The 22,624-nt window shown below is 44.7% G+C and overlaps 1 protein-coding gene across 2 annotated transcripts in view; it reads left to right on the forward strand.

Moving 5' to 3' along the window:
• The window catches only part of ABHD3 (abhydrolase domain containing 3, phospholipase), a 96,205-nt gene that overhangs the window by 43,936 nt on the left and 29,645 nt on the right, over window positions 1-22,624 (forward strand). For both annotated transcript variants that reach the window (XM_075826360.1, XM_075826359.1), the window contains exon 4: window positions 11,266-11,311. In XM_075826360.1, coding sequence (XP_075682475.1) covers window positions 11,266-11,311 — 46 coding nt within the window. The remainder of the gene's footprint in view (window positions 1-11,265; window positions 11,312-22,624) is intronic.

The raw sequence follows: 22,624 nt of genomic DNA on the forward strand, positions 1-22,624 counted from the left end.
CAGCTGTCACTAGTCACCTCACTAAAATATTTAACCTCTCTCTTTCCTCTGGTATCTTTCCCTCCGCTTTTAAACATGCCATTATAAACCCATTATTGAAAAAACCAACACTTGACCCATCCAGCGCTGCCAACTACCGACCAGTCTCTAATCTGCCCTTCATCTCTAAACTCCTGGAACGCTTGGTCTACTCTCGCCTTATCCGCTATCTCTCTGCTAACTCCATTCTTGACCCCTTACAATCTGGTTTCCGCACTCTACACTCCACAGAAACTGCCCTTACTAAAGTCTCAAATGATCTCTTGGCGGCTAAATCGGACGGTAAATCCTCTCTCCTGATTCTTTTGGATCTCTCTGCAGCCTTTGACACTGTAGACCACAAACTCCTACTTAACATGCTCCACTCTATTGGCCTCAAGGACGCGGCTCTCTCTTGGTTTTCCTCCTATCTCTCTGACCGCTCGTTCAGTGTGTCATTTGCTGGTTCCACCTCTTCTCCTCTTCCCCTTGATATCGGGGTTCCTCAGGGATCAGTCCTAGGTCCGCTCCTCTTTTCTCTCTACACAGCTCCTATTGGACAAACCATCAGCAGATTTGGCTTCCAGTACCATCTCTACGCTGATGACACCCAATTATATACCTCTTCCCGTGACATCACCCCTGCTCTAATACAGAACACCAGTTATTGTCTGTCCGCGGTCTCTAACATCATGTCCTCTCTCTATCTGAAACTGAATCTTTCTAAAACTGAGCTCCTTGTGTTCCCACCATCTACTAACCTCCCTAAACCTGATGTCTCCATCTCTGTGTGTGGCACTATCATAACTCCTAAGCAGCACGCTCGCTGTCTCGGGGTTATTTTTGACTCAGATCTTTCCTTTACTCCTCACATACAATCACTTTCACGCTCCTGTCATTTTCACCTCAAAAACATCTCCAGAATCCGCTCTTTTCTTACGGAGGAAACTGCCAAAACTCTCATTGTTGCTCTGATTCACTCTCGTCTTGACTACTGTAACTCATTACTAGTCGGTCTTCCCCTCACTAAACTCTCCCCTCTCCAATCTATCCTCAATGCAGCAGCCAGGCTCATCTTTATGACCAACCGCTACACCAACGCCTCTAATCTGTGCCAGTCACTGCACTGGTTGCCCATCCCCTTCCGAATAAAATTCAAACTTATTACTCTCACCCACAAAGCTCTCCACAGTGCTGCACCTCCTTACATCTCCTCCCTCATCTCTGTCTACCACCCTACTCGGACTCTACGTTCTGCCAACGACCTTAGATTAAAATCCTCCATAATCCGAACCTCCCACTCCCGTCTCCAAGATTTCTCTCGTGCTGCACCCGTCCTCTGGAATGTGCTACCCCAGACAATCAGATTAATTCCCAATATCCACAGTTTTAAACGTGCCCTGAAAACACATCTATTTAGACAGGCCTATAACATTCCCTAATCTGACTCCTTTCCATGGCCCTCCATTTAGATTAGTCATCAGAATAAGATTCCCTCACACTCCTTCTCTTCATGTCCGTCATACACGGATAGTGGCTGGTGACCGGCTCATGCAGCTTTATGTTACCACCGCATGTGTATAAAAATGGCCGGACTATTGTACAGAACAAACACTGTTACACTTTGTGTCTCCCTTATGTCCTCATAGATTGTAAGCTCTTGCGAGCAGGGTCCTCACTACCCAGGTTTGAATTGTAAATGAACTTTGTCACTATGTAATGTCTGATATTGTTTGTTTCATGTTCCCTCTAAATTGTAAAGTGCTGCGTAATATGTTGGCGCTATATAAATAAAGATTATTATTATTATTATTATATATGCTCTGTTCCGGGACTACGTCTCTGGGGAAGCCCCTGACATCGTTGTCAGGAGCAGAGCAGTGTCCCTGGCAGAGTGCTAGTAGTGCTCTGCCTGGGACTTCTGCTCTGGGGTTGCCCCTGATATAACTAGCTGTATATGGACAGTGATGTCAGGGGCTTCCCTTGAGCTGGAGTACCGAAGCAGAGCCTTTACTAGCGCTCTACACGGGACTTCAGCTCTGCTCTGGACATCACTTTCCATATATGGACAGTGATGTCACGAGCAGAGCAGCAGTCCCAGGCAGAGTGCTAGTAGTGCTCTGCCCGGGACTATGGCTCTGGAGTTGCCCCAGACAACACTGTCCATATATGGACAGTGACACCAGGGGTTTCTCCTGAAGCAAAATCCCCAGCCAGAGCGTCGGCAATGCTCTGGCTGGGGATTCCACTCCTAGAGGGAACCCCAAAGATTCTACCTACAGGGAGAGAGGCTGTGTGGTATTAGCAGGGACGGTGGCTGTGTGGTACTCCCAGGGAGGGAGGCTGTGTGGCATTACAGGGAGGAGGGGGCTTTGTGGCACTACCTGGGAGGAGGGGGCTGTGTGGCACTACCTGGGAGTGGGGCTGTGTGGCACTACCTGGGAGGTGGGGGCTGTATGGCACTACCTGGGAGGTGGGGGCTGTGTGGCACTTCCTGGGAGGTAGGGGCTGTGTAGCATTACCTGGGAGGAGGGGCCTGTGTGGCACTACCTGGGAGGGGGCCTGTGTGGCACTACCTGGGAGGGGGGCTGTGTGGCACTACCTGGGAGGAGGGGGCTGTGTGGCACTTCTATATGGGGCATTAACAGAGCCTAACGTCTATATGGGGGCACAAAGTGACGTTTTCTGCCATTTTACTGCCGTTGTGAGTTCCCACGCAAAGGGGCCTACTAAGTCTGTGTCGCCCAAGGGCCCACATAAACCTGGAGCCGGCCCTGGCTGGGGCATCGCTGGATTGATAGCGTGGCACAGAATAGAATGCAGGGTGAAATCTAAAATTCAAGATGGTGTCTGATTAGAAGCCGAGAGGAGGCCGGACTGCAGGGAATTGAGTACTATTTACATGAAAAATGTCCAGAGCTGGATAGACAATCACGTGGGGAAACAGAAGAAGTTGTGTTTCCACTAGAGGTCTACTTTAAGTGAAGTTTCGGATCTTGTGTCCAGGGTATGGGTGACCGTAGAAGGTAAAATAGTTGCCCCTTCCCCTTCAACACTGTTTCTATGTCAGCGTAGTAGTAGGAGCACAATTGTCACCATCAAACTCCATACTCATCACCGCTTTGTCTGCATGGTCCAAGTGTAATTTCTTTGATAATGTTTCATTAGCATTTTTTGCTTTGTCTGGTTCTCTACTATAGAACTTACTATTCCTGTTTCTGTGTGGTTAACTTCTGACAAGGGATGCAAATTCAAAGTTCCCTGTGTCCCATTTCTGGTCACAAGTAAATTAGTATGTAGTATAATAATGCTGTTCCTTTATTTAGCAGTGCAGGAGATACAATTTGGCATAATAAGCATTTTGCCCACACAGCAGATGCTGCAATGACGATTTCAACTTTGCATTTCTTTTGGCGCATTCACAAGATTATTCGTTGAATCATGACACTGAAGAACTGCTCTGTCATTCTAGTAGAATCATGTCATTCATAAATGGAGGATGTGTGTCCATAATCCATTAACTAGAAATATTTTTGCAGCACACAGTGATACATAATGAAATATACGTAGATTGCTGCGAATGGCACCTACTCACCATAAAAACCATATTGTGCCTCATCTTATGTAATTATTTGCAGGTTTTCCACAGGATAAGTGAGAATTGTCTGATCGCTCGGGGCCCCACCGCTGGAACCCCGACTGATCACTAGAATGGGGGTATTGAGCATTGATAAACATTGATTGGAGCGTCTTGGCGCATGCTCGTCCTCCACTCCATTCAAGCTCCTCCTCATGGAGGGTGCAGTGAGGAGGAACAGGGGACTGGTGGTGCCCCCAGCGATGAGACTGGATAGGGGATAAATGTCTAATCTGTTGTTACTAGGGAACCTACACTAGGGTTAGGGCATTCTATGGTTTAACCGATTAGTGACTGCCCATAGTTTTTTTATGTCGGTCACTAACGGGCTTTATACTAATGCAGTGCCGTCGGGAGGAGTAAAATCTCCCTGCTCTCAGCTACCAGAGGTATATAATAGGTATATAAATTTGGTATCACCGCAATCGTAACGACCCACTGAATACAATTATTATGTTATTTATACCACAGGGTAAACGGTGTAAATTTAAGACCAAAAGTAAATTTAACACAAAAAAAAGAATGGTGGAATTCCAGTTTTTTTCCCATTACCCACAAAAATTTAATAAAAGTTAATCAATAAATTATATGTACCCCAAAATGGTACTATTAAAAAATACAACTAGTCCTTATATAGATATGTCGATGGAAAAATAAAAAAGTTATAGCTCTTTGAATGTGACGAGGGAAAAACTTAAAAAACTGCTTGGTTATTGTCACGGTCCGTGGGTATGTGGACCCACTAGGCCGCACCGCTGTAGCGGGTAGGCAGCTGGCCAAACAACAGAGCACCCAATCACAACAAAGTCCAGCACAAGGGTGTCTGAATAGTCCAGGTAGTGGCAGAGGCTTTAGCACAGATGGAGGTGGGTGCAGCAGGTTGTGCCAGATGTGGCGGATGACAGCAGGTGCAGCAGGTTGTACCAGATGTGGCGGGTGAAAGCAGGTGCAGCAGATTGCGCCAGACGTGGTGGATGACAGCAAGGTGCAGTAGGTTGCGCCAGACGTGGCGGATGACAACAGGGGCAGCAGGACACGACTCCAATCACTAACAGGCTCAGGAAAAATAACGCAGCACGGGATACAGGATACAGGGAGCAGGGCACGGGAACGCTGGGAACAGGGTAAACACTAAGGGACCATTTGCAAAGACTAATATGGGAATTATTAACAACGCTCAGGCAAGGAGTGAAGGGGCATAGCCCTTATAGTCCAGGGTGATCTGGGATTAATTAGTCAATTCTTAACGTGTGTACGCTAGCCCTTTAAGGCCGGGAATGAGCTAGGGCGCGCACCCTAGTGGTCACTGCAGGACAGGACGGCCGCATGTGCTGGCATCCTCGGGGAGGAAGACGGCAGGATGAAAGGGGTCTGCGGTCCGCGACTGCGGCCGACACTTATTCAGGTTTAAAATACCTTTGGTATTAAGGGGTTAAATGAAAACCCAGCAGGTCCTAAACATTTGGGGAACAGAATTCATGAGACCCCATGCACACATTTGGATGCTGCTGTACACTGCTGAAAAAATACACGTGAACACATCGGCAGTGCGTAGCCCATGAAGGAAGTAAAGTGTTGTGGGCTGACTTGGTGGGTATATAAGGTGTGCGATAGGCTGTCTCAACACATATCACTCGTTTTTGCTATGAGGAAAAGGGGCGATTTATCAGAGTTGCAAAAAGGGATGATTATTGGCTCTCAGGCCAAGGGTGGGAGTATTTCTCAAACAGCGCAGTTTGTGAACTGTTCGCATGCTGCTGTGATGAAAGTGCATCGTGAGTGGACAAATGGCACCATTGGGAATAACCGACGTGGAAGCTGCAGAGCACCACGTGCCATTGATGTGCTGAGATGAACGTCGGGTACGAAGGTGCGCGAGGGCCGAATGACACGCTACAGTGGAGCAGCTCACCATGAACCAGACGTGTTGGCTACCAGATGTGTGTCTAAAACAACAGTTCAGCGAACCCTACTGTGTATGGGGCTCCGAAGCAGACGGATGGTCACTGCTCCTATGCTAACAAAGGTGGAAAAAAAGGCTTCAATTTGCATGGCAGCATCAGAATTGGACCACAGTTGATTGACAAAGGATTGCCTTCTCCGAGGAGTCACGTTTTCTGCTTCATTGGCGTGTCAGGCGAGAAACATCAGAGAACAAACACCCTGCAACCATTGCTGGAAGAACACAAGATGGTCGTGGCAGCGTTATTGTCTGGGGAATTTTTTTCATTGCATTCTCTGTGCCCACTCATCCATGTGGAAGGCACTCTGAACCGATTTGGGTATGAATCCATCGTTTCAGATCACATCCACCCATACATGCAGTTTGTCTTCCCTGGGGCAGATGGAATCTTCCAACAAGACAATGCAACATGTCACACAGTTAGAAATGTCCAAAAGTGGTTGGAAGAGCACGACCAACACTTCCAAGTACTTACCTGGCCCCCTAATTCGCCAGTCTTAAACCCAATTGAGCATCTGTGGGACCACCTTGATAGTCTTGTTCGCTCTATGGATTCTCCCCCACGCACCCTCCAGCAAATGTGGGATGCACTGCAGTCAGCATGGCTCCAGATACCGGAGACAGTGGAGTAACTACCGCCGTAGCAGCAGTAGCGGCTGCTACGGGGCCCACGGCATGAGGGGGCCCGTGTCGCCCACCGGCACGGGCCCCCACCATGGCCGGAGTCTCCGCTAGCAGCCGCTATGGCTGCTACAGCGGGACGCCACTGAACAGTACGGCAGAGCAGGGATGTATCTCCCCTCTCTGCCATTAAACAAAAGACATGTATCCCCTATCCACAGGACAGGGGATACATGTGTGATCGCTGCCAGCGATAGGGAGAACGGGGGACTGAAAGTCTCCTGAAGTTCTCCATCACAAACCTCGGACTTCCGGGGTCTGTGTCGGCAGCTCCAGAGAAATGCATGGAGCGCCGGTCCCGCTTGTGCGCATGCGTGACCAGCGCTCCTTTAATTTTTAGTGAGCTGCGCAGACGCCGGAAGTCAGAGGTTAATCATGGAGAACTTCAGGGGGACTTTCAGTCCCCCGTTCTCCCTATCGCTGCCAGCGATCACACATGTCTCCCCTATCCTGTGGATAGGGGATACATGTCTTTTATTAGGACACACTGTAGGTCGCATTTTTTGGGAGGGGGGACGCTGTATGGCGTTCCCTACAGGGGGGGCTGTATGGCGTTCCCTACAGGGGGGGCTGTATGGCGTTCCCTACAGGGGGGTGACGCTGTATGGCGTTCCCTACAGTGGGGGACGCTGTATGGCGTTCCCTACAGGGGGGGGACGCTGTATGGCGTTCCCTACAGGGGGGACCCTGTATGGCGTTCCCTACAGGGGGGACGCTGTATGGCGTTCCCTACAGGGGGGGGACGCTGTATGGCGTTCCCTACAGGGGGGGGACGCTGTATGGCGTTCCCTACAGTGGGGGACGCTGTATGGCGTTTCCTACAGGGGGGGGACGCTGTATGGCGTTCCCTACAGGGGGGACGCTGTATGGCGTTCCCTACAGGGGGGGCTGTATGGCGTTCCCTACAGGGGGTGACGCTGTATGGCGTTCCCTACAGGGGGGGACGCTGTATGGCGTTCCCTACAGGGGGGGACCCTGTATGGCGTTCCCTACAGGGGGGACACTGTATGGCGTTCCCTACAGGGGGGGACGCTGTATGGCGTTCCCTACAGGGGGGGACGCTGTATGGCGTTCCCTACAGTGGGGGACGCTGTATAACGTTTCCTACAGGGGGGGGACGCTGTATGGCGTTCCCTACAGGGGGGACGCTGTATGGCGTTCCCTACAGGGGGGGCTGTATGGCGTTCCCTACAGGGGGGGGGCTGTATGGCGTTCCCTACAGACCCCCCCTGTAGGGAACGCCATACAGACTCCCTGTAGGTAACGCCATACAGTCCCCCCTGTAGATAACGCCAGACAGCCCCCTCTGTAGGGAACGCCATACAGCCCCCCCTCGTAGATAACGGCATACAGTCCCCCCTCTAGATAACGCCATACAGCCCCCTCTGTAGATAGCGCCATACAGTCCCCCCTGTAGATAGCGCCATACAGTCCCCCCTGTAGGGAACGCCATACAGTCCCCCCCTGTAGGGAACGCCATACAGTCCCCCCGTAGATAACGCCATACAGCCCCCCAGTAGATAACGCCATACAGCCCCCTCTGTAGATATCTACAAAGGGGGCTGTATGGCGTTATCTACAGGGGGGCTGTATGGTGTTATCAAAAGGGGGGGTTTGTAAAAAAGGCACTATCTACAAGGGGGGGGGGGGTTGTGTGACACCCGGGGGAGGGAGGGCCCCAGTCAAAAGTTTGCTATGGGGCCCAGTCTTTCCTAGTTACGCCCCTAACCGGAGACAACCTACCAGCACCTTATTGAGTCACTCCCTGCCCATCCAGCTGCTGTCCGTGTTGCACATGGCGGTTATGTAGGATATTAGCTGGGGGTCATAATAATGTGACTCGACTGTGTATATTCACTTAGTATTAGTAGTGGGTCACGTACTATATAAAATATTAACTGTAATACACAATAATTCAAGTGCATCTTCATAATTTTAGAATTGGTTTGTTCTATGCAAGTGAAAATCCAACTTTGAACACCGTTTTTGTTTTTTGTGTAGTTTACACAAGGTGTAATCGCTGCAAATTTTTGGTGTGGAATTCACCCTTTGTAATGCAATATAAAATAGGCAGATTTTGACACGAATCTGAAAAATTCTGGCGCTTGTGAACTTAGCCTTAAGGTCCAATTCCATAATATATACTTATTTGGGTCAAAGCCCCGTTTTTCTGTTACAGAGCTCTAAATATCCTGCTTCCCTCCACACTTCCAAACAATGAAAATATAATATTTCTGCCTGTCATATTAAAAGACTGAAAAATAAAACTGAACATTTAGGATTAATGTACCGGATGCCAGAATGCGGTAAAATCTAGTACATTGCAGTCCTCACCTTAGAGTACAGGTGAGTGTGAGTATTGGTGTTGGAGCTTTAGAGGAATCAGACAAGTTCTGGAATGTATACAGGGGGGACGCTGTATGGCGTTCCCTACAGGGGGGGGACGCTGTATGGCGTTCCCTACAGGGGGGGGACGCTGTATGGCGTTCCCTACAGTGGGGGACGCTGTATGGCGTTTCCTACAGGGGGGGACGCTGTATGGCGTTCCCTACAGGGGGGACGCTGTATGGCGTTCCCTACAGGGGGGGCTGTATGGCGTTCCCTACAGGGGGGTGACGCTGTATGGCGTTCCCTACAGGGGGGGACGCTGTATGGCGTTCCCTACAGGGGGGGGACCCTGTATGGCGTTCCCTACAGGGGGGACACTGTATGGCGTTCCCTACAGGGGGGGACGCTGTATGGCGTTCCCTACAGGGGGGGACGCTGTATGGCGTTCCCTACAGTGGGGGACGCTGTATGGCGTTTCCTACAGGGGGGGGACGCTGTATGGCGTTCCCTACAGGGGGGACGCTGTATGGCGTTCCCTACAGGGGGGGCTGTATGGCGTTCCCTACAGGGGGGGCTGTATGGCGTTCCCTACAGGGGGGGGCTGTAGGGCGTTCCCTACAGACCCCCCCTGTAGGGAATGCCATACAGACTCCCTGTAGGTAGCGCCATACAGTCCCCCCTGTAGATAACGCCAGACAGCCCCCTCTGTAGGGAACGCCATACAGCCCCCCCTCGTAGATAACGGCATACAGTCCCCCCTCTAGATAACGCCATACAGCCCCCTCTGTAGATAGCGCCATACAGTCCCCCCTGTAGATAGCGCCATACAGTCCCCCCTGTAGGGAACGCCATACAGTCCCCCCCTGTAGGGAACGCCATACAGTCCCCCCGTAGATAACGCCATACAGCCCCCCCGTAGATAACGCCATACAGCCCCCTCTGTAGATATCTACAAAGGGGGCTGTATGGCGTTATCTACAGGGGGGCTGTATGGTGTTATCAAAAGGGGGGGTTTGTAAAAAAGGCACTATCTACAAGGGGGGGGGGGGTTGTGTGACACCCGGGGGAGGGAGGGCCCCAGTCAAAAGTTTGCTATGGGGCCCAGTCTTTCCTAGTTACGCCCCTAACCGGAGACAACCTACCAGCACCTTATTGAGTCACTCCCTGCCCATCCAGCTGCTGTCCGTGTTGCACATGGCGGTTATGTAGGATATTAGCTGGGGGTCATAATAATGTGACTCGACTGTGTATATTCACTTAGTATTAGTAGTGGGTCACGTACTATATAAAATATTAACTGTAATACACAATAATTCAAGTGCATCTTCATAATTTTAGAATTGGTTTGTTCTATGCAAGTGAAAATCCAACTTTGAACACCGTTTTTGTTTTTTGTGTAGTTTACACAAGGTGTAATCGCTGCAAATTTTTGGTGTGGAATTCACCCTTTGTAATGCAATATAAAATAGTCAGATTTTGACACGAATCTGAAAAATTCTGGCGCTTGTGAACTTAGCCTTAAGGTCCAATTCCATAATATATACTTATTTGGGTCAAAGCCCCGTTTTTCTGTTACAGAGCTCTAAATATCCTGCTTCCCTCCACACTTCCAAACAATGAAAATATAATATTTCTGCCTGTCATATTAAAAGACTGAAAAATAAAACTGAACATTTAGGATTAATGTACCGGATGCCAGAATGCGGTAAAATCTAGTACATTGCAGTCCTCACCTTTAGAGTACAGGTGAGTGTGAGTATTGGTGTTGGAGCTTTAGAGGAATCAGACAAGTTCTGGAATGTATTATTAGTGACAGCTCCATTAAAGCTCCTCTATATAGCTGTCAAAACTGCTGACAGATTCCCTGTTAAAGTGCCTTTCATAGCATTTTTTCCAATGGCCTATAGTGAATGTCTGATCTATAGTAGATTTAACATGTCATTAAATTGACTATTCAGTTGCTGTGATATTTCATATAAAAATTCAGTTTTGGTGTAATCAGTAATTTTATCAGTTACTTAGCGCGGACAACCAAGTCTTTGTGTTATTATCACAATTGGTCGACTTGGAGATAGAAGCAAAGGGGAAGTCAGGGTTCATTATGGTTCGAAAGACTGTGTCAGTGCTATCATTAGTAGTATATTCACATGAAAAGTTCAATTGGCATGTACACCATACACTTCAATAAAGTAGCTGTAGTGTTATCCACATGGTAACCATAGCTAATCAGAAGATGGTGCTCAGTGTCATACACACGAAAATTGCGAAATCATGTAATATGGAAACAATAGAATGAAAATAGTCAGGGCACTCACTTGTTCAGTGTTTCTTCATTACTTTTTCTTTCTATAAAAAATACATGGGGTGCAGGAGCAAAACGCAGTACCCCAAACATCGTGCCAATAGAAAGTATATAAAGTAATGAAGAAACACTGAACAGGTTAGTGCCGTGTCTATTTTTCTTCTATTGTTGCCACGCTATCATTAGTAGGCTTGTCAATGTCAATGAACTGCAGGCACAGGCTATTGACCCATCAGCCGACACAGGCTGTTTTATGGCAATACAACATAATTATACAATTGTCTATTTTTATCAACCACTGTTAATGTGTATTTCCATAACATTGTGTTGTTTTAGGTGTGTCGTTTTCAATAATCGAGGTGTTGCTGGGGAAGATCTCCTGGTAAGCATTTTCTCAAATACAATTATGTCTTCTGTCCTTTAATATATATGTAAGCGGCATTTATTTATTTTTTTTAAATAAAAAGGTCAATCAGTGTCATTGGTGCAACTTTATAAATAGTTTTTATAAAAATTATTTTTACTTTTTGAGATACAGCTGCTCTGTTTTCCCAATACAGAGCAGCTGTATCGTTCCGTATGAGCTGAATCCATCAGCCCTGGGGACCTGACGGGTTCCGTTTCAGTGGGTCCTGCGTGTCTCTGACACACAGGATCCAGCTGTAATATATCACATCTAAGTTATGAACTTAGATGTGATGGATATTAGGTGGATCCTGCGTTTCAAGAGACACGCAGGACCCACTGACACTGAACCCATCAGTCCCGCGGGGACCTGACAGGAGCAGGTCTTAGCGAATGATACAGCTGCTCTGTATAGAGAATACAGAGCAGAGCAGCTGTATCTCAAAAAGTAGAAATACATTTTAATAAAAACTATCTATAAAGTTGCACTATCACATTAATTGACGTTTTTATTAAAAAAAATTGCCTTTCAAAGGTTTACATAGCCTTTAACAGAACCCACATTTGCGCTAAAACCACTTGTATTAACTAGTGGTTTTAACATGTTTTGTTGGGTTTTATGCTGCAGTTTTCAGTCTGGACTTATAGTGATAGTGCTTTGGACCACACAAAAACTTAGATATTTCAGAAAATAACTTCAGCCGAGCAGCAAATGCTAGGACTTCTTTTAGAGAAATAAAAAAAATAATCTGGTCCAGTTCTTTGTACAGGTTTGAATCGACCTGTGAGTCTGACTCTTCTATAGCTCGAGACCGAACAAGGGAAAGCATTCGCTTACTGTAAATAAAAAATAAAAATATCAGTCTGCCAAACAACAGTAGCTAGGACAGATATTAGAATTATACAAAACATTTTAGCTTTTGGGTTATAAAAATACTGATTTTGAGAACAAAAAGGCTGTATAAATTGCTACAACCCCACTGTTCATAGACTTCTGTTCCTGAAAATCTGACGCAGGATTCGGCAGAGATCTCTCAGGCAAGCCAAGGTGATTAGATCTCCCTATAAGACACTTTTATTCTGAAAATCAGTGATGGTCGGAGATCAGAGACTTCACCTGTGCGATATGACGTGATCCGATCAGATGTCCTCATGAAGAGCCGCTTAGTCCAGATACATCCACTCGCTTAAAGTTTTGCAGACCCCTCCTTTCTTGATTGTCTTTTCACTGTAGTCTATTCAGAGCAGTTTAGAATGCAGACAGTACCAGGCATTTGCTTAACAGTCTTTTCACTAAACGCAACTCAAGAATGCCTGCAGTAAATTCTGCTTCGTCTGTATGTTGAAGTTGTGAAACTGTGTTCATTGCTTGAGAATGGGAAACGATTTTGAAATTTTAATTAGGACATAAATAAGAATTCTGTTATCTTTTTAAATGTAGAACTTAACATGCCCTACTATCGATAAACAAATAGATGGAGTTACACTCACAAATGTCTTTCACCCCTACTGTCCCTACAGCACCACTAAAGCAGGTGAAATGAAGCATTGTACAGACCATGCTAATGGTGCGGCCTTTTTCTAAATATGATCTCTGGACTATCTAGGAGCACCGAGCCTATCCAGATATTGGCATTTCCCTGCGCTTTATTTTGGTATGGGGATGTTTAGTGGGTCCTTTTTTCTTCTAATCTGTTTTTATTTTTTGATTGTAGATTTTTTTTCTTTCTACTTTCTGTACATGATTATGGAGGCATCCATCTTGCATGAGCTGCTGTTAACAGCATTTAGAGAGATGCTTTACAGCAGTTACATGGACCATAGGAGCCTGTGAACTGGAACTTGACTTCTCTGGGAAAGTTTTCTGGGCATGCTCTGTGACCTGTACAGAGGATAGGATGGGAGTTGTGTCCACTGCCTATTATCAATGGGAGATCCTGTGTTATCTATATAGAGGTCTTACCTATCATTGTAATCCTGCCTGTGACAATGAGATGACTGCTGAAAAGTGATCTCTACAGAACAGGAAGTGTCAGTCTATTATGAGGCTCAGTGGCCAGAGTGAAAACTGCTAGATTTTAGGATTCTTTTTTTTCTGAGATAATGAGATAGAAATTAAACCAAAACATCACCAAAAATTCTTAAAATATCTTTCACATAAAAACCTGATTTAAACAATAGGTCATTTTATAATGACATATTCCCCTTAACCCCTTCAAGACCAAGCCTATTTTAGCCTTCAGAACCACAGTATTTCTTTTCGGTTTTGTTCCGCTGCATTCTCTGAGTCGCACCTTTTTTTTGTTTTTCCAGCTATGTAGCCGTATGAGAGCTTGTTTTTTGTGGGATAAGTTGTATTTTTTAATTGCATTATTTTAGTATACATATAGCTTATGGATTAACTTTTATTAACTCTTTTTGGGGGGAATGGAAAAAAAACAGCAACTGTTTTTTGTGTTAAAAATTCTACGCCGTTTTCTGTGCAGGATAAATAACATGTTAACTTTATTCTATGGGTCAGTACGATCACGGCGATACCAAATAAATAAATAAATATAAATATATATATATAAGGTTATTTTTATGTTTTACCACTTTTGCACAATAAAAGCTCTTTTCATGAATAAAAATGGTCCTTATGTTGCCACATTCCAAGATCCATGACTTTTTTTATTTTTCCATCAATGCAGCCATATGGGGGATTGTTTTTTGCGGGATGAGTCATATTTTTTAATAGAACCAATTTAGGTTACATATCAATTATTGATGAACTTTATTATTAATAATTATTATTAGTAGTTATATTTTTAGGGGAAGAATAAAAAGAAAAGCAATTTTGCTGTTCATCTTCTTTTTTTTTTTCGCCGTTCACCGTGTGGTTCAAATAATGCAGTTACTTTATTGTATTGATAGTTACAATTCCGGCGATACCATACATGTGTATTTTAATTTTTATTTAAACTTTTGCAAAACAAAACCACTTTTTTTAAATTAACTTAATTTATTTTTTTAGTCTCACTCCCCTAGTGAGACTAAAAAACTTCACATTGCGATTCTTCGATCGCTGATGTAATGCTTTGGTATAGTCAGTGTACTAAAGCATTATTACCTGTCCGTAACAAACAATCTCTTTAGGCTGTGCCTTTAGTATACTGCTATGGCAGGCCTGGGGCAATCGTATCGCGGGGCACTGATGGGTGACAGAGGGAGCTCCCTCCCTTTCTCAAACCACCTAGAAGTCGCGATCGCTATTAACCACAACATCTCAGGCCTTATTCACACAAACGTGTTATACGTCCGTGCTACGCGCGTGAATTTCACGCGCGTCGCACGGACCTATGTAAGTGAATGGGGCCGTTCAGACTGTCAGTGAATTTCCTTGCAGCGTATGTGTGCTGCGTAAAACTCACGACATGTCCTATAATTGCCCCTGTTTTGCGCAGCACGCACCCATTGAAGTCAATGGGTGCGTGCAAATCGCGCTCGGCACACAGAAGCACTTCCAGGTGCCGCGCGTGATTCGCGCAACAGTAGTAAAAAGAATGAATGAAAACAGAAAATCATGCAGCCACGCACCATATGCTGATGCCACACGGACCTTTTGCGCGCGCAAAATGCAGCGTTTTTTTGCGTGCGCAAAACGAACACGTACGTGTGTATAAGGCCTAAGGGATTTAGCGCCCCGGGATCGGAGTAACACTAATCTTCACCGTTGAAGTGGAATGTTACAGTTGGCACCTGCTGCGGATGGCGCAGGCACAGCTACTGTTCCCATACCATCAAATGGATGGAACTGTAAGTCCATTTCTGGGAAGGCACCGCTAAAATGGATGTACAGCTATGTCCAAATGCGGAAAAGTTGTTAATAGCATCCTAGGTCTGGTAGCATGAGGGTGGGCACAGTCGTCATTAACAACCATACAGATATAGCAATTTTTAACTTAACACTTAATGGGTTAAATACATTGTGGCAAGAAAATTTTTGCAATGGCTTTAGTTGTATTAAGTAATAAGCTATTCCGCTGCAACAGGTTATCAGTGTCAAGTTAAAGATTGCTACATCTGTACTTAAAGAGGCTCTGTCACCAGTTTAGAAGTGCCCTATCTCCTACCTAATCTGATAGGCGCTGTAATGTAGATAACAACAGTGGTTTTTATTTTGAAAAACGATAATTTTTTAGCAAGTTATGAACAATTTTAGATTTATGCTAATTAGTTCTTAATGACCAAGTGGGCGTTTTCTAACTTTTTACTAAGTGGGAGTTGTAAAGAGAAGTATATGACGCTGACCAATCAGCGTCATACCCTTCTCTTCATTCATGCCCAGCGTGATCTCGCAAGATTACGCTATGATGGGACTTCCTCCCACAGGTTCTTCATCGGAGCCATGGAAGACTGAACAGACATCGCGTCCAGCTGCTGCAGATCCGGATAACCGTTCTGGCACGGCTGGAGATGATGTCTGTTGACTCTTCCATAGCTCGGGTAAAGGACCTTTGGAAGGAAGTCCTGTCACAGCGTGATCTCGCGAGATCACGCTGTTCAGTGAAACAAGCTGGGCTGGAAAGAAGAGAAGTGTATGACGCTGATTGGTCAGCGTCATACACTTCTCTTTACAATGCCCCTTATGTAAAAAGTAAAAAAACGCCCACTTGGTCATTAAGAACTAATTAGTATAAATCTAAAATTGTTCATAACATGCTCAAAAATTATAATTTTTCAAAATAAAAACCACTGTTGTTATCTACATTACAGCGCCGATCAGATTAGGTAGGAGATAGGGCACTTACACTGAAGGAAATAAGTATTTGATCCCTTGCTGATTTTGTAAGTTTGCCCACTGTCAGAGACATGAACAGTCTAGAATTTTTAGGGGAAGAATAAAAAGAAAAGCAATTTTGCTGTTCATCTTCTTTTTTTTTTTCGCCGTTCACCGTGTGGTTCAAATAATGCAGTTACTTTATTGTATTGATAGTTACAATTCCGGCGATACCATACATGTGTATTTTAATTTTTATTTAAACTTTTGCAAAACAAAACCACTTTTTTTAAATTAACTTAATTTATTTTTTTAGTCTCACTCCCCTAGTGAGACTAAAAAACTTCACATTGCGATTCTTCGATCGCTGATGTAATGCTTTGGTATAGTCAGTGTACCAAAGCATTATTACCTGTCCGTAACAAACAATCTCTTTAGGCTGTGCCTTTAGTATACTGCTATGGCAGGCCTGGGGCAATCGTATCGCGGGGCACTGATGGGTGACAGAGGGAGCTCCCTCCCTTTCTCAAACCACCTAGAAGTCGCGATCGCTATTAACCACAACATCTCAGGCCTTATTCACACAAACGTGTTATACGTCCGTGCTACGCGCGTGAATTTCACGCGCGTCGCACGGACCTATGTAAGTGAATGGGGCCGTTCAGACTGTCAGTGAATTTCCTTGCAGCGTATGTGTGCTGCGTAAAACTCACGACATGTCCTATAATTGCCCCTGTTTTGCGCAGCACGCACCCATTGAAGTCAATGGGTGCGTGCAAATCGCGCTCGGCACACAGAAGCACTTCCAGGTGCCGCGCGTGATTCGCGCAACAGTAGTAAAAAGAATGAATGAAAACAGAAAATCATGCAGCCACGCACCATATGCTGATGCCACACGGACCTTTTGCGCGCGCAAAATGCAGCGTTTTTTTGCGTGCGCAAAACGAACACGTACGTGTGTATAAGGCCTAAGGGATTTAGCACCCCGGGATCGGAGTAACACTAATCTTCACCGTTGAAGTGGAATGTTACAGTTGGCACCTGCTGCGGATGGCGCAGGCACAGCTACTGTTCCCATACCATCAAATGGATGGAACTGTAAGTCCATTTCTGGGAAGGCACCGCTAAAATGGATGTACAGCTGTGTCCAAATGCGGAAAAGTTGTTAATAGCATCCTAGGTCTGGTAGCATGAGGGTGGGCACAGTCGTCATTAACAACCATACAGATATAGCAATTTTTAACTTAACACTTAATGGGTTAAATACATTGTGGCAAGAAAATTTTTGCAATGGCTTTAGTTGTATTAAGTAATAAGCTATTCCGCTGCAACAGGTTATCAGTGTCAAGTTAAAGATTGCTACATCTGTACTTAAAGAGGCTCTGTCACCAGTTTAGAAGTGCCCTATCTCCTACCTAATCTGATAGGCGCTGTAATGTAGATAACAACAGTGGTTTTTATTTTGAAAAACGATAATTTTTTAGCAAGTTATGAACAATTTTAGATTTATGCTAATTAGTTCTTAATGACCAAGTGGGCGTTTTCTAACTTTTTACTAAGTGGGAGTTGTAAAGAGAAGTATATGACGCTGACCAATCAGCGTCATACCCTTCTCTTCATTCATGCCCAGCGTGATCTCGCAAGATTACGCTATGATGGGACTTCCTCCCACAGGTTCTTCATCGGAGCCATGGAAGACTGAACAGACATCGCGTCCAGCTGCTGCAGATCCGGATAACCGTTCTGGCACGGCTGGAGATGATGTCTGTTGACTCTTCCATAGCTCGGGTAAAGGACCTTTGGAAGGAAGTCCTGTCACAGCGTGATCTCGCGAGATCACGCTGTTCAGTGAAACAAGCTGGGCTGGAAAGAAGAGAAGTGTATGACGCTGATTGGTCAGCGTCATACACTTCTCTTTACAATGCCCCTTATGTAAAAAGTAAAAAAACGCCCACTTGGTCATTAAGAACTAATTAGTATAAATCTAAAATTGTTCATAACATGCTCAAAAATTATAATTTTTCAAAATAAAAACCACTGTTGTTATCTACATTACAGCGCCGATCAGATTAGGTAGGAGATAGGGCACTTACAGTGAAGGAAATAAGTATTTGATCCCTTGCTGATTTTGTAAGTTTGCCCACTGTCAGAGACATGAACAGTCTAGAATTTTTAGGCTAGGTTAATTTTACCAGTGAGAGATAGATTATATTTAAAAAAAAACAGAAAATCGCATTGTCAAAATTATATATATTTATTTGCATTGTGCACAGAGAAATAAGTATTTGATCCCTTTGGCAAACAAGACTTAATACTTGGTGGCAAAACCCTTGTTGGCAAGCACAGCAGTCAGACGTTTTTTGTAGTTGATGATGAGGTTTGCACACATGTTAGATGGAATTTTGGCCCACTCCTCTTTGCAGATCATCTGTAAATCATTAAGATTTCGAGGCTGTCGCTTGGCAACTCGGATCTTCAGCTCCCTCCATACGTTTTCGATGGGATTAAGGTCTGGAGACTGGCTAGGCCACTCCATGACAATAATGTGCTTCTTTTTGAGCCACTCCTTTGTTGCCTTGGCTGTATGTTTCGGGTCATTGTCGTGCTGGAAGACCCAGCCACGAGCCATTTTTAATGTCCTGGTGGAGGGAAGGAGGTTGTCACTCAGGATTTGACGGTACATGGCTCCATCCATTCTCCCATTGATGCAGTGAAGTAGTCCTGTGCCCTTAGCAGAGAAACACCCCCAAAACATAATGTTTCCACCTCCATGCTTGACAGTGTTCTTTGGGTCATAGGCAGCATTTCTCTTCCTCCAAACACGGCGAGTTGAGTTAATGCCAAAGAGCTAAATTTTAGTCTCATCTGACCACAGCACCTTCTCCCAATCACTCTCAGAATCATCCAGATGTTCATTTCCAAACTTCAGACGTGCCTGTACATGTGCCTTCTTGAGCAGGGGGACCTTGCGGGCACTGCAGGATTTTAATCCATTACGGCGTAATGTGTTACCAATGGTTTTCTTGGTGACTGTGGTCCCAGCTGCCTTGAGATCATTAACAAGTTCCCCCCGTGTAGTTTTCGGCTGAGCTCTCACCTTCCTCAGGATCAAGGATACCCCACGAGGTGAGATTTTGCATGGAGCCCCAGATCGATGTCGATTGGCAGTCATTTTGTATGTCTTCCATTTTCTTACTATTGCACCAACAGTTGTCTCCTTCTCACCCAGCGTCTTACTTATGGTTTTGTAGCCCATTCCAGCCTTGTGCAGGTCTATGATCTTGTCCCTGACATCCTTAGAAAGCTCTTTGGTCTTGCCCATGTTGTAGAGGTTAGAGTCAGACTGATTAATTGAGTCTGTGGACAGGAGTCTTTTATACAGGTGACCATTTAAGACAGCTGTCTTTAATGCAGGCACCAAGTTGATTTGGAGCGTGTAACTGGTCTGGAGGAGGCTGAACTCTTAATGGTTGGTAGGGGATCAAATACTTATTTCTCTGTGCACAATGCAAATAAATATATAGAAGTTTGACTATGTGATTTTCTTTTTTTTTTTTATATAATCTATCTCTCACTGGTAAAATTAACCTAGCCTAAAAATTCTAGACTGTTCATGTCTTTGACAGTGGGCAAACTTACAAAATCAGCAAGGGATCAAATACTTATTTCCTTCACTGTATAAACTGGTGACAGAGGCTCTTCAAAGTGAATACCCTTGAACACTATCGTGTGTTGTTTTTGCTTTTTAATTACAGATGTGTCCTTTCTTACCTTTTCTTTTATCTCAACATTTCCTGAGATATGTGGCACGAGATGACCAGCTTTAAAATGAAACATACTCTGTCACGAGATGTCTATGCTTTATGTGTCTACGTGTGGCCAACCAGTGGTTGTGATGGGACTTGCAGTTGTGATTATACCATAACACAGTCTTTCAAGGGTTTTACCAGTATGTAATGTTATTGTATTGAATTTGTTATATGATAAATTGGAGTTCTTAACCAAATTCAACCATAGTTAAGGGTGGACACATCTGCAAGTAGGTCTGAAATTCTTGCTGGTTCATTTCATAATGTATCTTTATACATTGAACTCAATAAAATAAATGTATGCAGTAAGATCCTGAGCTTCCACCGCTATAAACAGTATTCAGTAAGCTCCTAAGCTCCATCTACTGCTAGCTGCAGGAAGCCAGAATGTTATGTTTTAAATCTATGTCCATGCAGGCGATTTGAATCTCTGTATCTTAAGAACTTCAATCAAACAATGTACAGAATGTTGGACCCTAAAAACGACATAGTATTAAAAGGTGGATATTCACAAAGTTTATCACCTTAGAGATGTATATCAATTAGAAGAGTTACAATTCCTGACATCCCCCTAAGAAGGCACAAGTCCTTTCCCACAAGCACATACTTGTTAATGCATGACAAAGGCTGGCTGCTCAAAGTAATAGTTACAAAAAGCAACACTGCTACTAGTCTTAGAAGCTTACACTCTATGCAGACTACAGTTCTTTTTTTATAAGCGTTCCATGAAACATCATATATTAACATAGTTTGCAAGGCCAAAAAAAAGATATATGTCCTTCCAGTTCAGCCTATTCTTCTGCAATTTTTATCCAGAGAAACTCAAAACCCTCATGAGGCAAAAGGCAATTTCCCTCATCTTAGGGAAAAATTCCTTCATGATTCTAAAATGGCTATCCAAATAAATACCTGGATCAATGACCCATCTACAGTAATCTAGTACCCTTAACTTGTAATATTAAACTCAAGAAAGGCATCCAGGCCCCTTCTGAACTCTTTTACTGAATTCACCATGAAAACTTCCCCTGGCAGAGAGTTCCATAGTCTCACTGCTCTTACAGTAAAGAATCCCCTTCTATGTTTGTGTACAAACTTTCTTTCCTTTAGACGTAGAGAATGCCCCCTTGTTATAGTTACAGTCTTGGGTATAAATAGATAATAAAAGATATCTCTTTACTAACATATGCTATATTTATGCATAGTTATTCGATCACCCCTCAACTCTTTTTTTCTAAATAACCCTATTTGTAATAGAATTCTGTCCTACTTTGTGTAAAATCACTTTGCACAGTTTAGTATCATCTGCAAAAATGTATATTTTACTGTGCAATCCCTCTACATGGTCATTAATATATATTAAAGCAGGCAGACAGGGCAGTATAAAGAAGTGACAGGCACGCTGATTTCACAATTCTATTGTTTATTAACATTCAGTAGTTTAGGAGTATTTTGATTTTATTCTTATGACGCAGCTAGCTCTAAGGGCATGAGCCCAAGTATATGCATATATTCATGCTCCCTCTGTCTCCATCCTTTGCTGATTGACAATTTTCTCCCTATTAGGCTATGTTCACACGGAGTATTTTGCCGAGTTTTTTGACGCAATGGGAGGCGTCGGCGTCTTTTTCCCGCGAGCAGTAAAACTGCCTCGCGGGAAAAAGAAGCGACATGCCCTATCTTCGGGCGCTTCCGACTCTGACCTCCCATTGACTTCAATGGGAGGCAGAGAAAGCGTATTTCGTGCTGTTTTATGCCCGCGGGCGAAAAACGGCGCGAAAATCGGTGTGCAGGGAGAGGAAAATCTGCCTCAAACTTCCAAACGGAATTTTGAGGCAGAAATTCCTCCTGCAAAATACCCCGTGTGAACATAGCCTTAATGGCTATGTTCACACGGGGTATTTTGCCGAGTTTTTTGACGCGGAAACCGCGTCGCAAAACTCGGCAAAAACGGCCCGAAAATACCTCCCATTGATTTCAATGGGAGGCGTCAGCGTCTTTTTCCCGCGAGGCAGTTAGAAGCGACATGCCCTATCTTCAGGCGCTTCCGCCTCTGACCTCCCATTGACTTCAATGGGAGGGAGAGAAAGCGTATTTCGAGCTGCTTTATGCCCGCGGCGCTCAATGGCCGCGGGCGTAAAACGGCGGGAAAAACTCAGCGAAAATCGGCGTGCAGGGAGAGGAATATCTGCCTCAAACTTCCAAACGGAATTTTGAGGCAGATATTCCTCCTGCAAAATACCCCGTGTGAACATAGCCTTACAGTGCATAGGGGGAAAAGTGTCATCGGCGACTGGAGGGTGTGGGAGAATAAATATATACATATACTTGGATTTATGCCACAGGAGCTGGCCGCACACCGAAAGTATAAAATGTAAATACTCCCAAACTACTGAACAATAGAAGTGATAGCACGCTGAAATCAGCGTGTCTTTCACTTTTTTATTTTTCCCTCAGACAGGGCAGCATAAAGTAGTGACATCCGCCTTAAAGAGGCTCTGTCACCAGATTATAAGTGCCCTATCTCCTACATAATCTGATCGGCGCTGTAATGTAGATAACAACAGTGGTTTTTATTTTGAAAAACGATCATTTTTGAGCAAGTTATGAGCTAGTTTAGATTTATGCTAATGAGTTTCTCAATGGACAACTGGGCGTGTTTTAACTTTTTACCAACTGGGTGTTGTACAGAGGAGTGTATGATGCTGACCAATCAGTGACTAAT

The sequence above is a fragment of the Rhinoderma darwinii genome, chromosome 5 (assembly GCF_050947455.1).
Source record: "Rhinoderma darwinii isolate aRhiDar2 chromosome 5, aRhiDar2.hap1, whole genome shotgun sequence".
NCBI lineage: Eukaryota > Metazoa > Chordata > Amphibia > Anura > Rhinodermatidae > Rhinoderma > Rhinoderma darwinii.